General features: G+C 44.3%; 1 protein-coding gene across 1 annotated transcript in view; it reads left to right on the plus strand.

Moving 5' to 3' along the window:
• Positions 1–16017, plus strand: part of PLXNC1 (plexin C1) — a 147405-nt gene that overhangs the window by 86155 nt on the left and 45233 nt on the right. Inside the window, exons 11-17 of the mRNA XM_027071096.2 lie at positions 1534–1713; positions 4107–4194; positions 6746–6949; positions 7073–7258; positions 9055–9157; positions 12463–12564; positions 12870–12973. Coding sequence (XP_026926897.1) covers positions 1534–1713; positions 4107–4194; positions 6746–6949; positions 7073–7258; positions 9055–9157; positions 12463–12564; positions 12870–12973 — 967 coding nt within the window. The remainder of the gene's footprint in view (positions 1–1533; positions 1714–4106; positions 4195–6745; positions 6950–7072; positions 7259–9054; positions 9158–12462; positions 12565–12869; positions 12974–16017) is intronic.

A 16017-nucleotide genomic window follows, 5' to 3' on the forward strand; every position in this document is an offset into this window, starting at 1 on the left:
CCAGTGAAGGTGATTCACTGAAAGGCAATCACCTTCACTGGCAAATAAGCCGGTTTTCAGAGCGTTTCCCTATTTTTGACTCTTTATGTTCTCATTTCAATTCCGAATGTGTCTTGAGATACTGCAGTTATTCAATTAAACGACTCAGAGACCTTTCTGCATGTAGCATTTCAGTAACCACATCAGAGTGGTGAACCCAAGTTCACAAGCAGTAAACATAATACCCAGTTAATCCTATATCTGAGTTCATGCCGTAATCCCACACTCCTTTAATATGGTATTTTTCAAATGCCTAATTATTCTGAAGGGAAAAATACGAGGATAATAGTGGAATGACCCCCATTTCCACCTCTCTCCTTCCAAAATTTATAAACAAGTTTGAATTTTAATGATTAGCCATTTTACGATGAATTTCCTAGAGCTTTGCTCTGAATGTAAAGCTTAGGATGTAAATCTGACATAGTGTAAATGCACACTGACTCAGATGCTTTTTGAATTCGCCTTATGTTAGGATCTATTATTACTACTTAAAGGAGATGTGCATTAATGTTAATAATCATGTGCATATCCTATAAGTAGTAACAGTAGATTCGCACGTAGCATAATCATGCTGAGAATTATTCAGCACAACCCAGTCTTAGTGATCTTTTGCTTTAGAGGGTCATTGTAGACATGATGTACTGAGGAAGTGCAGGTTACAGAGGGAATGTTGTAGAAGGCTCTGCTTTGACTCCCGAGGGGCATCAAGGGCATGCCCTGTGGATGTCAGGAGCACCCAGGATATTCCCAACTAATTTCTCGTCTAGACCTCCTTGGGAGGCAGCTTGGCTCTGGTGCTGATTGACCCTGAGATCCCTGCGCTCTTGGCATGGACTTTGGTCATGGGCACTCTGTTCTTAGAATGGCAGAATCCCCGTCTCTGCCTGGGGCGGAGTTCTCCCCTTCTACCGTCTAACTGGGACTTCTTTTTTCTTACGCTTTTCCTTGTGGAAATTTCCAAGCATACCCAAGAGACAAGAGCGCGGTGAACCTCTCCATACCCATCCTCCAGCTTCCAAACTTGCCAACACCTTGCCAGTCTGGTTTCATTTTTGGAGAGGAGGGGAGCATGGGTAGCTGGAGGTTTTAAAAGCACCTCCCAGACACCATATCCCTTGACACATACCTACTTCAGTATATGTCTCTCACAGATAAGGACCGTGCCATTCTCAAACCCAACAACGTTAACAGGAAACCCTGCACAGTCCATGTTCCACTGATAGGACTTCTTAAGGGAACTGGTTACATCTCCTTTCCCCACTTCTAAGGGACATTTGCAAATAAAAACATACAAATGAAAAAAGAAAGAGGAACCCTGCCCCAGATGATCCCCACCGTGGTAAGTGGCCCCTGATGAACCCGCACTTACGTGCGGCTGTTCTGATAGTTTGTGAACTGTTGCGGTTCAAGTAAAATTCGTACGCCGTCATGTTCGGCACACAACTGTGCTCCGTGTCTGTGTCACTTAAGAGTTGTTTTTCTGCCCCTTTCTAGAATACAGGTCAGCCACGTGCTAAATGACACCCATATGAAATTCTCTCTACCGTCAAGCCGAAAAGAAATGAAGGATGTGTGTATCCAATTCGACGGCGGGAACTGTACATCTGTGGGACCCTTGTCATATATTGCTCTGCCTCACTGCTCCCTCATATATCCTGCCACCACCTGGATCAGGTGCTTTCTAGACTCCTGTCTTTCTGTCAGTGTGTTTAAAGGGGCCATGTGCGTAAAGATCATGGGTTTTCCACAAATAAATACAGAAATAATAGTCCTATCTAAATTCCTCTCCCGGAATTCCCCTTAGGATTTATTCCTAGAAACCAAACATATTCCTGACCAGCAGATTGCTTCTTACTGTCACCGTGAATACTGGGAGCACGTCCTGCTTTACTCTGAGCTGTGGCTGCCAGGAAACTCACGGCTAAAACGTTTGCTCGCACTCTGGTTTCTCTTCAGGTTGTATGATCTTTTGCCCTTCACAATGGTCTTTGAATTGTGGTATCCATTCTTAGCCTACCTTCCTGATACAAAGGTACCACGCCTCGCTCCTGCCCATGACACTGAGCTTCTCTCTTCCATCTTTCATTTCATAATGGTTTGGGTACACTGTTTTGAATTATTTGAGGAGATATCGGGAGCTATCGAAATGAAAAGCAGTACCTACATTTCGAAGATACTCCCTAAGAGAGATTGACATTCTAAAATAAACTCTTCCAGATGATTCCTATATATTAAAAACGTAAAATAAAAACAGTCCTCTGCCTCGTTGAATTTTAAATTCACATTCAGATTTGGAATACGACCCTGACGATAGTTTTCATAATAAGATATTTCACCAACACAGCATGAAACTAGTTTTCAAAGTACTGTCGAGATGAAACTATACATAAACTTTTTTTTTTTTTAAAGAAAGAAAAGCACAGGAGAAAAACACTTCTCGTATAGTATTGTTACTTAAGATTAAGTCAGAAGTGGATGTCAGGGTTGGTTTCTTCTGAGGCCTGTTCTCTTGGCTTGTGGAGACATGGTCACCTCCTTGTACCATCACATGGTTTTCCCTCTGTGACTGTCTGTGTCCTAATCTCTTTTTATAAGGTCACCAGTCAGATTATTGGATTAGGGCCCACCCCCATGATCTCATTTCATCTTAATTACCTCTCGAAAGAACCTATCTCCACATGCGGCCCCATTCCAAGGGACTAGGGTAGGGGGTCAGGACGTCAACACTTGTGCCTCTGACAGTGGCATGAGAAAGATGGAAATTCCCCAACCAAGCCTCTAGCATTGCACTCCCTGCTCTGGGTCTAAATCCTTCCTATCAGTCAAAGCGAGCCTTGAGGTGACAGTCCCCACGTGCCTCGTGTGGTGTATCTAGTAGTTCAGTTAATCCTCACCGAAGGAATAGCCCCTTTAGCAGATGGGGGAACCGAGCATAGAGCATTCAAACAACCTGCCTGGGCTCCCAGGCCGTCTGGGTCCAGGCTGCGGTGCTCTGAACCACCAGTGTTCTGCTTTGCCATAAAATCAGGCTTCCTTATTATTTTTTAATTGAGGTATAGTCGACATAGAACAGTAGCTTCAGATGCAAACATAGTGATTGTGTGAGGCTTCTTAATGTCCAGTCACCTGTGATATTCTGTGCCTGCGTCTCTGAGGTCTGCCTGGCCAAGAATGTGGCTCGGCAGTCTGGCCATTGGCAGAGCACGTTTTCTAGTAACGACGACAGGCTGGCATGAGGCCAGCTCGACCCTTCCCCCCACCGCCTTGTGACTGGAGGTTCAGGGCTTAATGTCTTCCTTCTGCCCTACACAAATTGGCCTGCCCAGGCTCACCTCCCGGTCTTGTCATCCTGGGCCCGGCTGGCGAACAGAGCTGACCTTCCCAGGCTCCTGTCCCCTGGAATGACCTACATGAATGGGGGTGTGAGGGCAGCCGGAGCTGGGGACAGCTGTTTATTTCACATCTAATGACCACTTTGCTTATATGTGATTATGTGCTGAGAATATGTGAAATCATTTGGCTTGGTTTTGGAGAGAGGGAACGTAGCTGTTATTTATATGGTCTACCAAATGGGAATTTATAGTTTTAATGTCATTTATAATTTTACCTTGTCCAAAATGTTCCCTATCTCCCTAAATAAAGTATAATTGGTAGGTTGGGAGTTTGATTTTGAAAATTGTTAGATTGAAGGATCTTAATATAGATTAAACAGCAATCAAACAAAATTCTGTTTAGTGAAACCTTTTCAAGGTACAGCCGATGATCTGATTAGATGTGGCAACATGATATAATAAGACTCAAAATTCTGTTAAAGAATTTGGGCATTTTCCTAGAATTAAAACCAGATCTGACCTGAATTTTTATATTTATGTATCTTGAAAACTACGCATTTGTGGTCAGTGTCATTAAAAGATGTCTATAATCGTCCTGCATTTGAAATTAAAATGTATTACTTGGCTCTAAATATAACTGGGTTTAATGTGTGAATAAAATGATAGATTTGCTCATAAATGCAAAATTCCTGTATGTTTACTATGAAACTCCTATTGTTGCTTTTTTCTTTGCAGTGGTGGTCAAAATATAACCATCCTGGGCAGAAATTTTGACGTAATTGACAACTTAATCATTTCACATGAGTTAAAAGGAAACATAAATGTAAGTCTTCAGCTACCTTGTAATAATAGTAGTTTTCAGGGATGATTTTGTTTTCATCACACTAACATCTACTGGGAAATATCTTTTATTTCTGTGCCTTTGTGATATTACAAGCTTTTTCCTGTTGGATGGTATACACCATCTGGGCCATAATGGAAATAATAAGACCCTCTCCTTGTGGTTGAGTATTTCCAATTGTGGCACAGAGGAGAGAGGAATGAGCCTGGGACAACAAGGCCTTCCATTTCCTCCACGTGGGCTCTGCAGGGAGGCACTTTAACACGACCATGTTTAGGACTATGTGTGACCATGCCTTGTGAGGGGTGAGGGTGAGATATCTAGAAGAATAGCATTTTTGTGCAGACGTGGTGGCGGGGTTCCCATCGTACTGAGAAAGCTGTGGTTCGGAGGCCAAGTGACCTGCGTGAGCCCCCAGAAATCTTGTCATGTACTCCTGCTCCTGCCATGGTCTGGTTTGGTCCCGTTCCTTCCGACCTCGCCTCCTCTGACTTTGCATTTCCCCACACAGGGGGTCTGGTCTCTGGCCCTTGTCCAGTTCTCACACCGCCACAAATCACACACGGGCCTCATCACACAAAATGATAGATTTCTCAGATCTAGGTTGGGGCCTCTGAGTGTACTTCTAATTTACTTCTCAGATGCTCTCCCCACTCTCTCTCCCCCTTTCTCTCCTTCCTTAATGAGACATGTGAAGGTAGCAGCCTCTCCTGCCTGACCACTTCCTGCCACAGCTGGAAGGTCTGCCCACGGCCACAGACCTGGCCCTGTTTGCGACCAGTGTGGGTTCAGGCCTAAGTGCAGATGGCCTTCCCGAGTCTTCCTTACGTCCCTGTCATACACGCATCCACGTCCTGACATAGCCAGAGCCAGTTCCGGGCCTTGCCTCGTATCTGATTCCGGGCTACGTCTCTGTGATGTGGACACACGCACCATTTTTTGTTTCATAATATTGCCAGAAGTGTGAACAACAGATCTAGGGCTGGAATTTGGAGAGGGGTTCAAGGGGAAGGGGGTTTTGTTTGTCCAGATCTTTGCATCAGATCTTCCCACCTATGGCCTCATCCTACCCTCTCTTTTCTTTTTTTTTAATTTTTTTTTTCAACGTTTATTTATTTTTCGGACAGAGAGAGACAGAGCATGAACGGGGGAGGGGCAGAGAGAGAGGGAGGCACAGAATCGGAAACAGGCTCCAGGCTCTGAGCCATCAGCCCAGAGCCTGATGCAGGGCTCGAACTCCCGGACCGCGAGATCGTGACCTGGCTGAAGTCGGACGCTTAACCAACTGCGCCACCCAGGCGCCCCCTACCCTCTCTTTTCAACTGCAATATTAGAAAGTAAATAACAAACAGGAAAGCTCGTCACCTAGCAAACTTTTTTTCACAAGTTTTATTGCCCCCTTTTTTTAAGATTTGATTTTTAAGTCCTCTCTACACCTAACGTGGGGTCGAACTCACAACCCTGAGATCAGGAGTTGCATGATTCATGGACTGAGCCAGCCAAGCGGCCTTTATTGCTCTTCCTTATTTTTTTTTTTTATAAATGTTTACTTATTTATTTTGAGAGAGAGAGAGAATGTGAACTGGGGGAGGGGGCAGAGAGAGAGGGAGAGAGAGAATCCCAAGCAGGCTCTGCACTGTCAGCACAGAGCCCGACGCAGGGCTCGAACCCATGACCCAAGAGACCATGACCTGAGCTGAAATAAAGAGTTGGACGCTCCACTGACTGAACCAACCAGGCGCCCCATATTATTGTTCTTCTTTAAAACCTTTACCAATCTCTTTTCCAGCAACTTTCTCTGCCCGTCTCTCTGCACACCTAAAAATGACCATATTTATGTTTTGTATAAATAAACCTGTAAAGCAGGCCACACTTTCTGCGTTGTTTCCAGTCTTCATGCTCTGCATTTTCATGGGGGGGTCACGTTGTCCCTTTTGCTTTTGTTTTCCCCTACTTCTCGTTAGATCTGCAAAGCCTTTGCCTCCTTGCGGCCAGTGATACCTGCTAAGTGTCGCTGAAGGCTCCTCCACAAGGAGCGATGCAGTCGGTAGTGTACATGGCCTCACTGGAGGACGGTCCCCTCCCTGCCCACATTTCACAACACGCCTTGAGGGCTCGCAGTGCGCACAGACCCTTTGGTGCAAAGTCTTCCTCTTTCTCTAGCCTCCTTCTTCCTGTGCACCCTTTTTCCATTGCATAACCTCCTGGCTGCTTTCATTATCACTAGTAATGTCCACAGTGATAGGAGCTAGCATTCGTTGAGTACCTACTGTGTGCCAGGCACTATTCTAAGCATGTTTGCACATGCAATCTCCTTTAACCCCCATTTCGTTTAACAGGCCCTCATCTCATTTGATTTGATTTTGGGTTAATTCAGCCCTGTGAAGGGGGGGAGGTGGTATCACTGTCCCCATTTCGTAGATGAGACATTGGAAGCACAAAGCCATTCAGTTGTCTGGGTCGCCTCTCTCCTAAATCCTAGGGCTAGGACTCAGTGACAAAGTTGTTAAACTGCTCTTTTCTCCTCCTTCAGGTCTCTGAATATTGTATAGCGACTTCCTGCAGGTTTTCAGCCCCCAGCTTCAAGGGTTCGAAAGCGCGGGCCAACGTCACCGTGAAGCTGAGAGTCCAGGAGACCTACTTGGACTGTGGGAGCTTGCAGTATCTTGAGGACCCCAGGTTCACAGGGTGTCGGGTCGAACCCGAGGGGGACACAGAATTGGAAGTGAAAATTCAAGTATGTTTCTCACTTATCTCGGGTGGGATGTGCCCCCTGCCCTTCGCGACTGGCAAGGTGTGCTCGTGTCTGTGGGTTCCCTTGTGCGCCCTGATTTCTCCATCTCCTCTTTGCTCTTCCCAGAAAGAAAATGATGACTTCAACATCTCCAAGACAGACATTGAAATCACCCTCTTCCATGGGGAAAATAAGCAATTAAATTGCAGTTTCGAAAATATTACTAGAAATCAAGATCTCACCATCATCCTTTGCAAAATTAAAGGCATTACGAACGCAAACAGCATTGACACCTCTTCCAAGAAAGTCCGTGTGAGTCATCTGCCAGCCCTACCTATTGGTCTTACCTCAGTTGGGGCAGTTCCTTGGCTAAACAGAAGCCAGAGTGGAATCTGCCATGGATCTTTAGATCTTCACTTTAAATAGCAGATAAACAAAGCTTGTATTGCGAGCACAAGCATAATTCCTACAAAATAGCTGGCAGAATCCATCCATGTGCCTATTGGAATGTCAAAGCATTGAACACACCATTGTCTATAATACTAATGAGTCTTGATAGCTTTTGTTCTAGCCATGCATTTGGACTGTAGCATCTGCAGGCGGAATCTCTAGACCACTGACGAATGAGCTGTCATTCTTTCCCCAAATGTGGCAGTGACATGTCTTAGCAGATTCCCAGCATACTCAAAGCAGCATTAGATTCTGATGGAGACCAGATAATCTATGTGTCGTGGGCCACTTCCTCCACCACAAAGGCACACTTGCAATTCATCTCTCCCTGACATGTTTGAGGGTCCCATCACGGTTATATTTATGTCCCACAATAAAGATGTGAGACCCTTGGGAGAGGAAACATATTAGAAGTCTGTCTTTATGGTGTTCATGCCATATGAGGCTCTTCACAGTCTATACCAAAAAAAAAAAAATGCTTTATGACCTGTAGTCATAAATATTGAATAAAGGTCAAGGAAAAAGAACATCAGACTGGAAGCCAAAAAAAAAGATGTGTTCATGTTCCAGCTGCACCGGCTAATAGCTGTGTGGCCTTGGGTAGGTCACTTGGCTTTGCTGAGCCTCCCTTTGTCCATCTGTATGGTAAAGAGGGTAGTAATTATTATAAATCAAGAGCACCAACTGAGATTACAAGTGCTCCCACATGTCACATTGGTTGAGAAGAACGGTGCTAGTATTCTTTGTTGATGAGATGGTTCCAGAGTGCCTATACTGAGATGGGGACACAGCAGAGAAGAAAACAGACCCCAAAATTCTGTCTTTGTGGACATTACCTGAAGAGGCATGTAGTGAAGGAAATAATTTAAAAATGTGTTAGGTGGTGGTGATCACCATTGGGAAAAATGAAGCAGCGGGCAGCGATGCAAGTTTTACAATGGTGGGCAGAGAAGGTCTCTCTGGAAAGATAACATTTGAGTAAGGACCTCAAGGAGGAGAGAGAATGAGCCATGGGTTCTCTGGGGTGTGGAGGGTTCTAGATAGATGGAACTGCAAGCTGCAAAGGTCTTGAGTCTGGAGTCTGCCTGGTGCATTTGAGGAACTACGAGGAGACCAGTGTGGCTAGAGCAGACTGAGCAGGGGGAATATTCCAGAAGGCTGGAGAGTTAATGGAGGGAGCAGGAAGAGGTCAAAGATGATTAGGACCTTGTGGGCCATAGCAAGGGCTTGGTCTTGAGCTCTGGGAAGCCACTGGAGAGTTTTGAGCAGGACTGCCGTGAGCCTACTTAAATGATAAAGTGCATTTAGTCTTCGTGACAAACTTACGAAGAGACAACCCCACATCTCATTTTAAAGATGAGGAAAGTTAAGGATCGGATGGTTAAGTTAAACCCCTATGGCAAAGAGGACTAAATTCTAAAATCTCCAGGTGTAGTCAGTGTACCTCAACTGACATATCTGGAAACTGAGGCACAGTGAATGTTCTCAATGTGCTCAAGATCACATAGCTAATCTGCCCGAGGTGGGACTTGAATTCATATATCCTACCTAGCTCGTCACCTCTTTTTGCATCTTGGGGAAAATGATTTGGAGGAAAAAGGGTGTATATAAATATGGCACCCAACTCAACTGAGTCTAATGACACTCTGTCTCATCAGGTCAAACTGGGAAACTTAGAGCTCTATGTTGAACAGGAAACAGTTCCCACCACTTGGTATTTCCTGATTGTGCTTCCCGTCTTGCTCGTGATTGTCATTTTTGGTAAGTGTCCTGTTTGATTTTGTCAGAGAAATTACTCCCTGAGGCGTCTCATCAGGCGGCAGACTCTCAGCTTTCAGGGGCTGTTTGCTTCAATTGAGTATTAATGGATGAAAACCCAAATCACAACTTTGGGAAAAGAATAATAGGTACATGTTGAGGGCTTTCTAGACATGTTTTTTAGTATGCCTTATTAATACAAAGCTGGATTACGAAGATGGTATCTTGGTGCTCGAGAAATATAGTCCACTTCACTTCCCCAATATTGTGAACTGTGATGATGAATGGCCCATTTACGTTATTCCTTCAGAATTGCTCTGGCATTCTGAACTTTCAAGATCTAGTCATCTCCTCCTGCCTCTCACCTCACCAAACACCAGCCCCTGTTCCCACCCCAGCTCTGCGTTTCCTGGCGGAACTGTGTGTTAGGAGTGTGGTCTGTACTGGGGCACCTGGGTAGCTCAGTCAGTTAAGTGTCCGACTCTTGATTTTGGCTCAGGTTATGATCTCACAGTTCTTGAGTTCGAGCCCCACGTCAGGCTCCACACTGATAGTACGGAGCCTGCTTGGTAGTCTTTCTCCCTCTCTCTCTCTGCCCCTCCCCGACTTTCTCTCTATATCTCTCTCAAAATAATAAAAATAAACAAATTTAGAAGTGTGATCCGCACCATCTATTCAAGTGTCCCAAGGCTCATCCAAGCACAGAGATCCATGGTGGTTGCTCACTGGCCGAATCTGGTTGCTCACTGGCTGCCAATCTGTTTTGTTTGTTTAAAATTAGGTGAGTCATCTATGTTGTGCACCTGAAACCAATGTCCTTGTATGCCAGCTATACTTCAACTTAAAAAAAATAATTAAATGATTCACATTTTTTAAACAGTCTTTTGAAAATTTGAAAGACCCGGATCATTGGGTCTCCACTTGTCCATAGCTCCAGTTGCTGGAGCTGAGTAGTAGCTACACCTTGAGAGAGGGCATGTGGTCACTGGGGTTTTGCCACAGTCTCGCCACCTGGGCCACGTGACTCATCTGTGTACCTGGTCCCTGTAGTCGTGTAGTGTGTGGCCTGGTTCTGAGCTGCTTTTCGTCTAAAATCTGTGTCCTCTTGTCCTTCTTAGAAACAGAACTCTCCTCCACCGACTAAGCACCCACCGCGCACTCCTTGATTTAACACACGCATTGCCTTTCTGACACCTTCTGTTAATAGTTGCCAATGTTTCCTTCCATGCACTCCTTCATTCCTTCATCCATCCCTCCATCCATTTACCTTGTATTTACTGAGCACCCACTGCGCAAGTCTCTGGAGCTGGAGAGAATGAGTTAAGGCCTGGCCCTTTCTCCCAGCTGGTTCTGAGTCCAGTGAGGGAAGGACTGCCGTGTGTGATGAACTCACCCAATGGAATGAACTCATTTTGCAAAGACCCTATTTTGCCCTGTTGATCATTTCAGCTATTTTCTTATGCTTCGCCCCCAGTTGTCCACCCCTATTATATATCGGGAATCCAGAATTGGGCTTGATATTTTAATAAGGTCCTGGCTGGTACTCGCTTCAAGTAAGAAGAATACTTCTAAACGCTGAGCTCTATTTGAGACTCCGCCAGTGTGAAGCAGCAGTAGATAGAACAGTCTCACCATAGAGTCACCTCCGCTTGGTGACTTACTAGAAACCTCTGATCTCTTCCTGTGCTCTTGTGACTCATCACTCCTCTCAGTTTGTTGTAGAGATTGTTTATGCTCTTGACAGTGAAGGGGGCTCAGTTTGACACATGGCTTTTGGCTTCATCAGCATCTGCAAAGCCCTTTAAAACTCTCATCCCCTTCCACGGGGCTCCTGGGTGGCTCAGTTGGTTAAGTGTCCAACTTTGGCTCGGGTCATGATCTCACAGCTTGTGAGTTCGAGCCCCAAATTGGGCTCTGGGCGGACAGCTCAGAGAGCCTGGAGCCTGCTTCGGCTTCTGTGTCCCCCTCACTCTCTGTCCCTCCCCCACTCACGCTCTCTCTCTCTCAAAAATGAATGAACATTAAAAAATTTAAAAAAAAGAACTCTCATCTCCTTCTTACCGTGATTCCTGGGCACCATGTGTCACCAGCAGCTGGAACAGATGTGAAGTGTACAAATATCTTAGCTCATTGGTCACATCGTTAGTGAAAACATGAAGCACACCCGGCTGAGGCCTGCCACCTGCAAAACCTCTCCACTGTGGCTTCCCCTGGAGGTGTCAGCCATGAAATTCCCACTGCTTGATGGACGTGGCTGCCTCACTCCCTGAGCCAGCGTTGCCCAAAGTGTGGCCTGAGGAACTGTAACCCCAAGTCACACTCCTAGAAAAAGGGGTTCCGTCGTCACATAAATTTGGAAATCACTGCGTGCCCCATCCTTATTTTGAAGATACACAATGCATGTTATGATTGACGCTGTTGACTTTGTGGAGAACTGTATTGAGTTTTGTTTCCTCCTGCATCTCTCACATCGACTGGCAGTGGGATCCTTTTATCATGAAGTTTCTGTTAAAGGAGGAAACCCTTTCCAGAATAAGGGTGTAGCCGACAGTTGTTGGGTATTGTTTTTAAAATACAACTCCTGAATGCTTTCTGTGAGTTACTCCTTATGATCCTGTCAACGTCACAATGAGGCCGGCACTTTGACAGATGAGGCAGCCAGCCACAGAGATGCTAAGGAACTTACCAGAGGTCACACAGCTCATAATTGGTAGAGCAGGGACGTGGACTGAGCACCAAACCTGTTCAGTGCGCTTCTCTGCAGCACAGTTAGAAACCAGATGAAATGGGGAAAGAAGCAATGTCCCAGATCCAAGGGCCCATTGTGGACGGCTCACCATGTCACCCAATTTGATCTATGCAAGTTTGACTTCTATAGCTCGCCGTCGATCTGTGGTTTCCTTCTACAATTGCAGCCCCACTTTATTTCTCCAGGGATGTTTAGAAACATTAAAAAAAAAGAATGGAACAATATACGTGGCCTATGGCTGTAGGGAAACTTGGCTTGTTTCATTACTTTTCAGCCAGCTGGGATCTTTGGTTACAAGTGAAGGTTATTTGATTTAGTTTTTACTATTAAGGTGGGTAGTTTTGTGTTTTCCTGCTGCATTTTAGTATCTTCCTCCTCAGAGTGACCCCTTGCTGGGAATGTTCCTTTCGATAAATTCCATCTCTTAAATGCTATTCTTTCTCTCTCTTCCTCTCTCTCTCTCTCTCTCTCTCTAAAAGAAATGTCAAGGTTGGTTTGGTTTTCCTGTTTGTTTTTTGAGTTAACATGTCAATCTGATGCTGGATGTCTGTCTCCTCAGCGGCCGTGGGGGTGACCAGACACAAATCGAAGGAGCTGAGTCGCAAACAGAGCCAACAGTTGGAGCTCCTGGAGAGCGAGCTCCGGAAGGAGATACGTGATGGTAGGCTCCAAAATTTTATTTGTAGAAAAACAAGCCTTTTTTTAAATCATTTTTTTCTTTTTTACCCTTAAATGGAGCTGGCCACAGTAATGAGAACTGTTTGTATAATAGAAGACATCTGAACAGCAGGGTCTAGGCCTGGCTTTGTGTTTTATTTCAGCTCTGCTCTGCAGCCAACCAAGTAATTATCTATTGTTTCGTCTTTAATGAAAACCAAGGTCATACTCCGTGTTAGACAAAACAGCAGAAGATCTTATCCATTGTTTGTTGAGTTAAAATATTGCTCTTGGGATTCTGTTTTGCAGGCTTTGCTGAGCTGCAGATGGATAAATTGGATGTGGTTGATAGTTTTGGAACTGTTCCCTTCCTTGACTACAAACATTTTGCTCTGAGAACTTTCTTCCCCGAGGTAAAAGAGCATTGATCATATTCCTAAGGTTGAGTCTTGAATAATAATGAAGGTGCTTGTTGCTGTTGTCAAAATGGGTGTTTGCTTCCAAGGCAGCTGTAGATAACGTGCTTGGTACAAAATAATGGCTCAAGTTTGAGCAGAGCAGGGAGCAGGACAATTATTAATTGGATTGATGAGGATATAAAGCAGTGATGGGTCACTGACAATTATTCTTTGTCCAGTAACAAAAACCTAGGAGGGACAGAAGTTCAGAGTGATGATTTTTGCTTTATTTTACTACCTGTTTAGAGCTGAATTTGTAGCTGGGAAGCCCGCTAGTTTATTTAAAAATCAATAAATTGTGGGCTGGCCAATTTGTTGTGTTTATCTGCATGACTTCTATTGCAGCTACTAGATTATTCACTATTACTTCTCAATTGGAAATGAAAAGAACTATGGGCCGAGAGGGAGGGAAGTCGACATGTGTAGAATTTGAGTTGATAGCAGCCATTTTTAGCAATGTCGAGTTTTTATGGTTCTCTTCAACAGTTGTTCTTTGGCTGATCAGTCCGTATCATCCTCATTTAGTAGAAATAGTTGCACGAAATGATTGATTAATCCGTTCTGGGACTCCAAGGAGTAGTCTACTTTAACCCTTTGGGTTTTCAGTCTCACTCTGTTCTAACGCCTCCATCTTCTCCCCCACTCACTCAGCCTTCCTCCTTCACACTCCCAAGTCTTGGGTGAGGTACACTCATCTGCCTGCCATCACCTCCACATCCTGATGCCCCCACTTCACCACGTTGCCCTTTTTTGTCCAGAACTGGTGACCACAGAGGGTCCCAACCTCTGGAACATCAACACAGATGATCATGTTTAACTCTAGATTTCTAAACAAAGCCAGCCCAGAGCTTATATCACCTTACCAGAGCTTCTCATCTACATTTGGCCAGAAGCCTAGAGTTCAGAAGCTCAGACACATGCAGTAAGCAATTTCCAGTTTCTCTATAATTCTAGAAGCAGACACCATGATATGTGATGCTGTGTCTCAAGGTTGGGATACCTCCATAAAACACCCACCATATTTTTTTTTTGGTCCAAGCCTTACTATTGTAAATCAAGAAGGCTATAAATAAGACCTCAGTTTTTTGTGCTTGTACGATATATTTTTTAAACTTCTCCTCCAGGAGTACCAGGCACCCAGGCTTGCATTTGCCACCTCATCCATCCATTTCTATGGCAGAACACCACCTAGGGAGGGGGGTTCAATTCCCTGAATCAGGATGACTATGCAGGACATCACCAGTCCTATTCGCCAGCTATCTGAGATCCCCATTAAGAATTTAATAGCAATAAAATAACAGAGATTTCTACCATCAACACGAGGATTGTGTGGGCTTTTACAGTTAATGATTGCTCTTGAGTGCTGAAGGGAGTAAAACTGTGACCTGAAAAAGAAATTGCCCTGTCTTCTAAATTCGGTAATCAAGAGCAAGATAAGTGATGAATGCAAAAGACACTGTTGCAAATTGACTGTTTTGGAGGGCGGGTGGGGAATCCCAGGAACAATGCTGTATTATTTTAGAAGAGAGATACAGCTGACCCTTGAACAACACGGGTTTGAAGTGCACGGGTCTACTGATACATGGATTTTTTTTCAGTAAAACAGTACAATCTCATAAATGTATTTTCTCTTCCCTATGGTTTTCTTTTATAGCTTTTTTTAATTTTTTATTAAAACCTTCTTTTAAAAAAAAATTTTTTTTTTTAACATTTATTTATTTTTGAGACAGAGAGAGAGCATGAATGGGGGAGGGTCAGAGAGAGGGAGACACAGAATCCGAAACAGGCTCCAGGCTCTGAGCTGTCAGCACAGAGCCCGATGCGGGGCTTGAACTCACAGACCGTGAGATCATGACCTGAGCCAAAGTCGGACGCTTAACTGACTGAGCCACCCAGGCGCCCCTTTTTATACCTTTTTTTTAAAAGTTTATTTATTTTGAGAGAGCATGTGAACACACATGAGTAGAAGAGGGGCAGAGAGATAGAATCCCAAGCAGGCTCCATGCTGTCAGCATGGAGCTCCACATGGGGCTGAGCTGAAGTCAAGAGTCATACACTTAACCGACTGAGCCAACTAGGTGCCCCCCTTCCCTATGATTTTCTTAATATTTTCTTTTCTCTAGCTTATTTTATTATAAGAATATAGTTACAATACAAAAAAACATATAAACTGTGTTAATCAATGGGTTATGTTATTGGTAAGGCTTCTTGTCCACCAGAAGGGGTCCACCCCTTGTGGACTATTAGTATTTAGGTTTGGGGAAAAAGTCATATGCAGATTTTCGACTGTGCAGAGGATCAACGCCCCTAACCTCCTCATTGTTAAAGGGCCAACTGTAGTTGCAAGAAGCCAAACTGATTTAACTCAGGGTTATGTATAATCTTGAATGGCAGTTGGGAAAGACATGAAAGCCAAAGTCAGGAGGAGTCACTATAGGAGAGGACCCAGAAAAAACAAGGGTAACTATCAGAACCCTATAAAGACCCAAGTTACAATTGAATTTATAATAAAAGATATAGAGAACCAGAAGACCATAGTCTTTGATCACAGTCTTTGAACCAGTTGAAATATACTAGGCTGCAGATAAGTCCTGTGTCAATTAGGCCCTTTACAGATGTATCCAGGAGCCACATCCTCTAGGCCTGGAGGTTGGGTGTTGGATGAAAAACGTGAGTAGTTAACACCTAACAGACAACAGTAGGAAAACCACAGGAAATTGTTCACAGAGGCCAAGGTATTACCTGGTTCTGTGCCCTGCCCTTTGGTTTTTGGCTTTTTAAAGCCTTTGTTTTCATTCTATTGACTGGTTTGTTTTGCTGAAAATAGGAGAAGAAATAAGAGTGAGCAGTGCACCCTACCTCCTAGAAGAGGGAAATTCAAATGAAGAGAGGAAGGAACCTTAGAATACAGGGAGCCATCATGGCATTTCCCTAGTTAAGGTCAGGAATCAATCTGTTTAAACTGTCCATATAAAGTTGGTTCAGCAGAAAAATGTTAG

The sequence above is a fragment of the Acinonyx jubatus genome, chromosome B4, assembly GCF_027475565.1.
Source record: "Acinonyx jubatus isolate Ajub_Pintada_27869175 chromosome B4, VMU_Ajub_asm_v1.0, whole genome shotgun sequence".
Lineage (NCBI taxonomy): Eukaryota > Metazoa > Chordata > Mammalia > Carnivora > Felidae > Acinonyx > Acinonyx jubatus.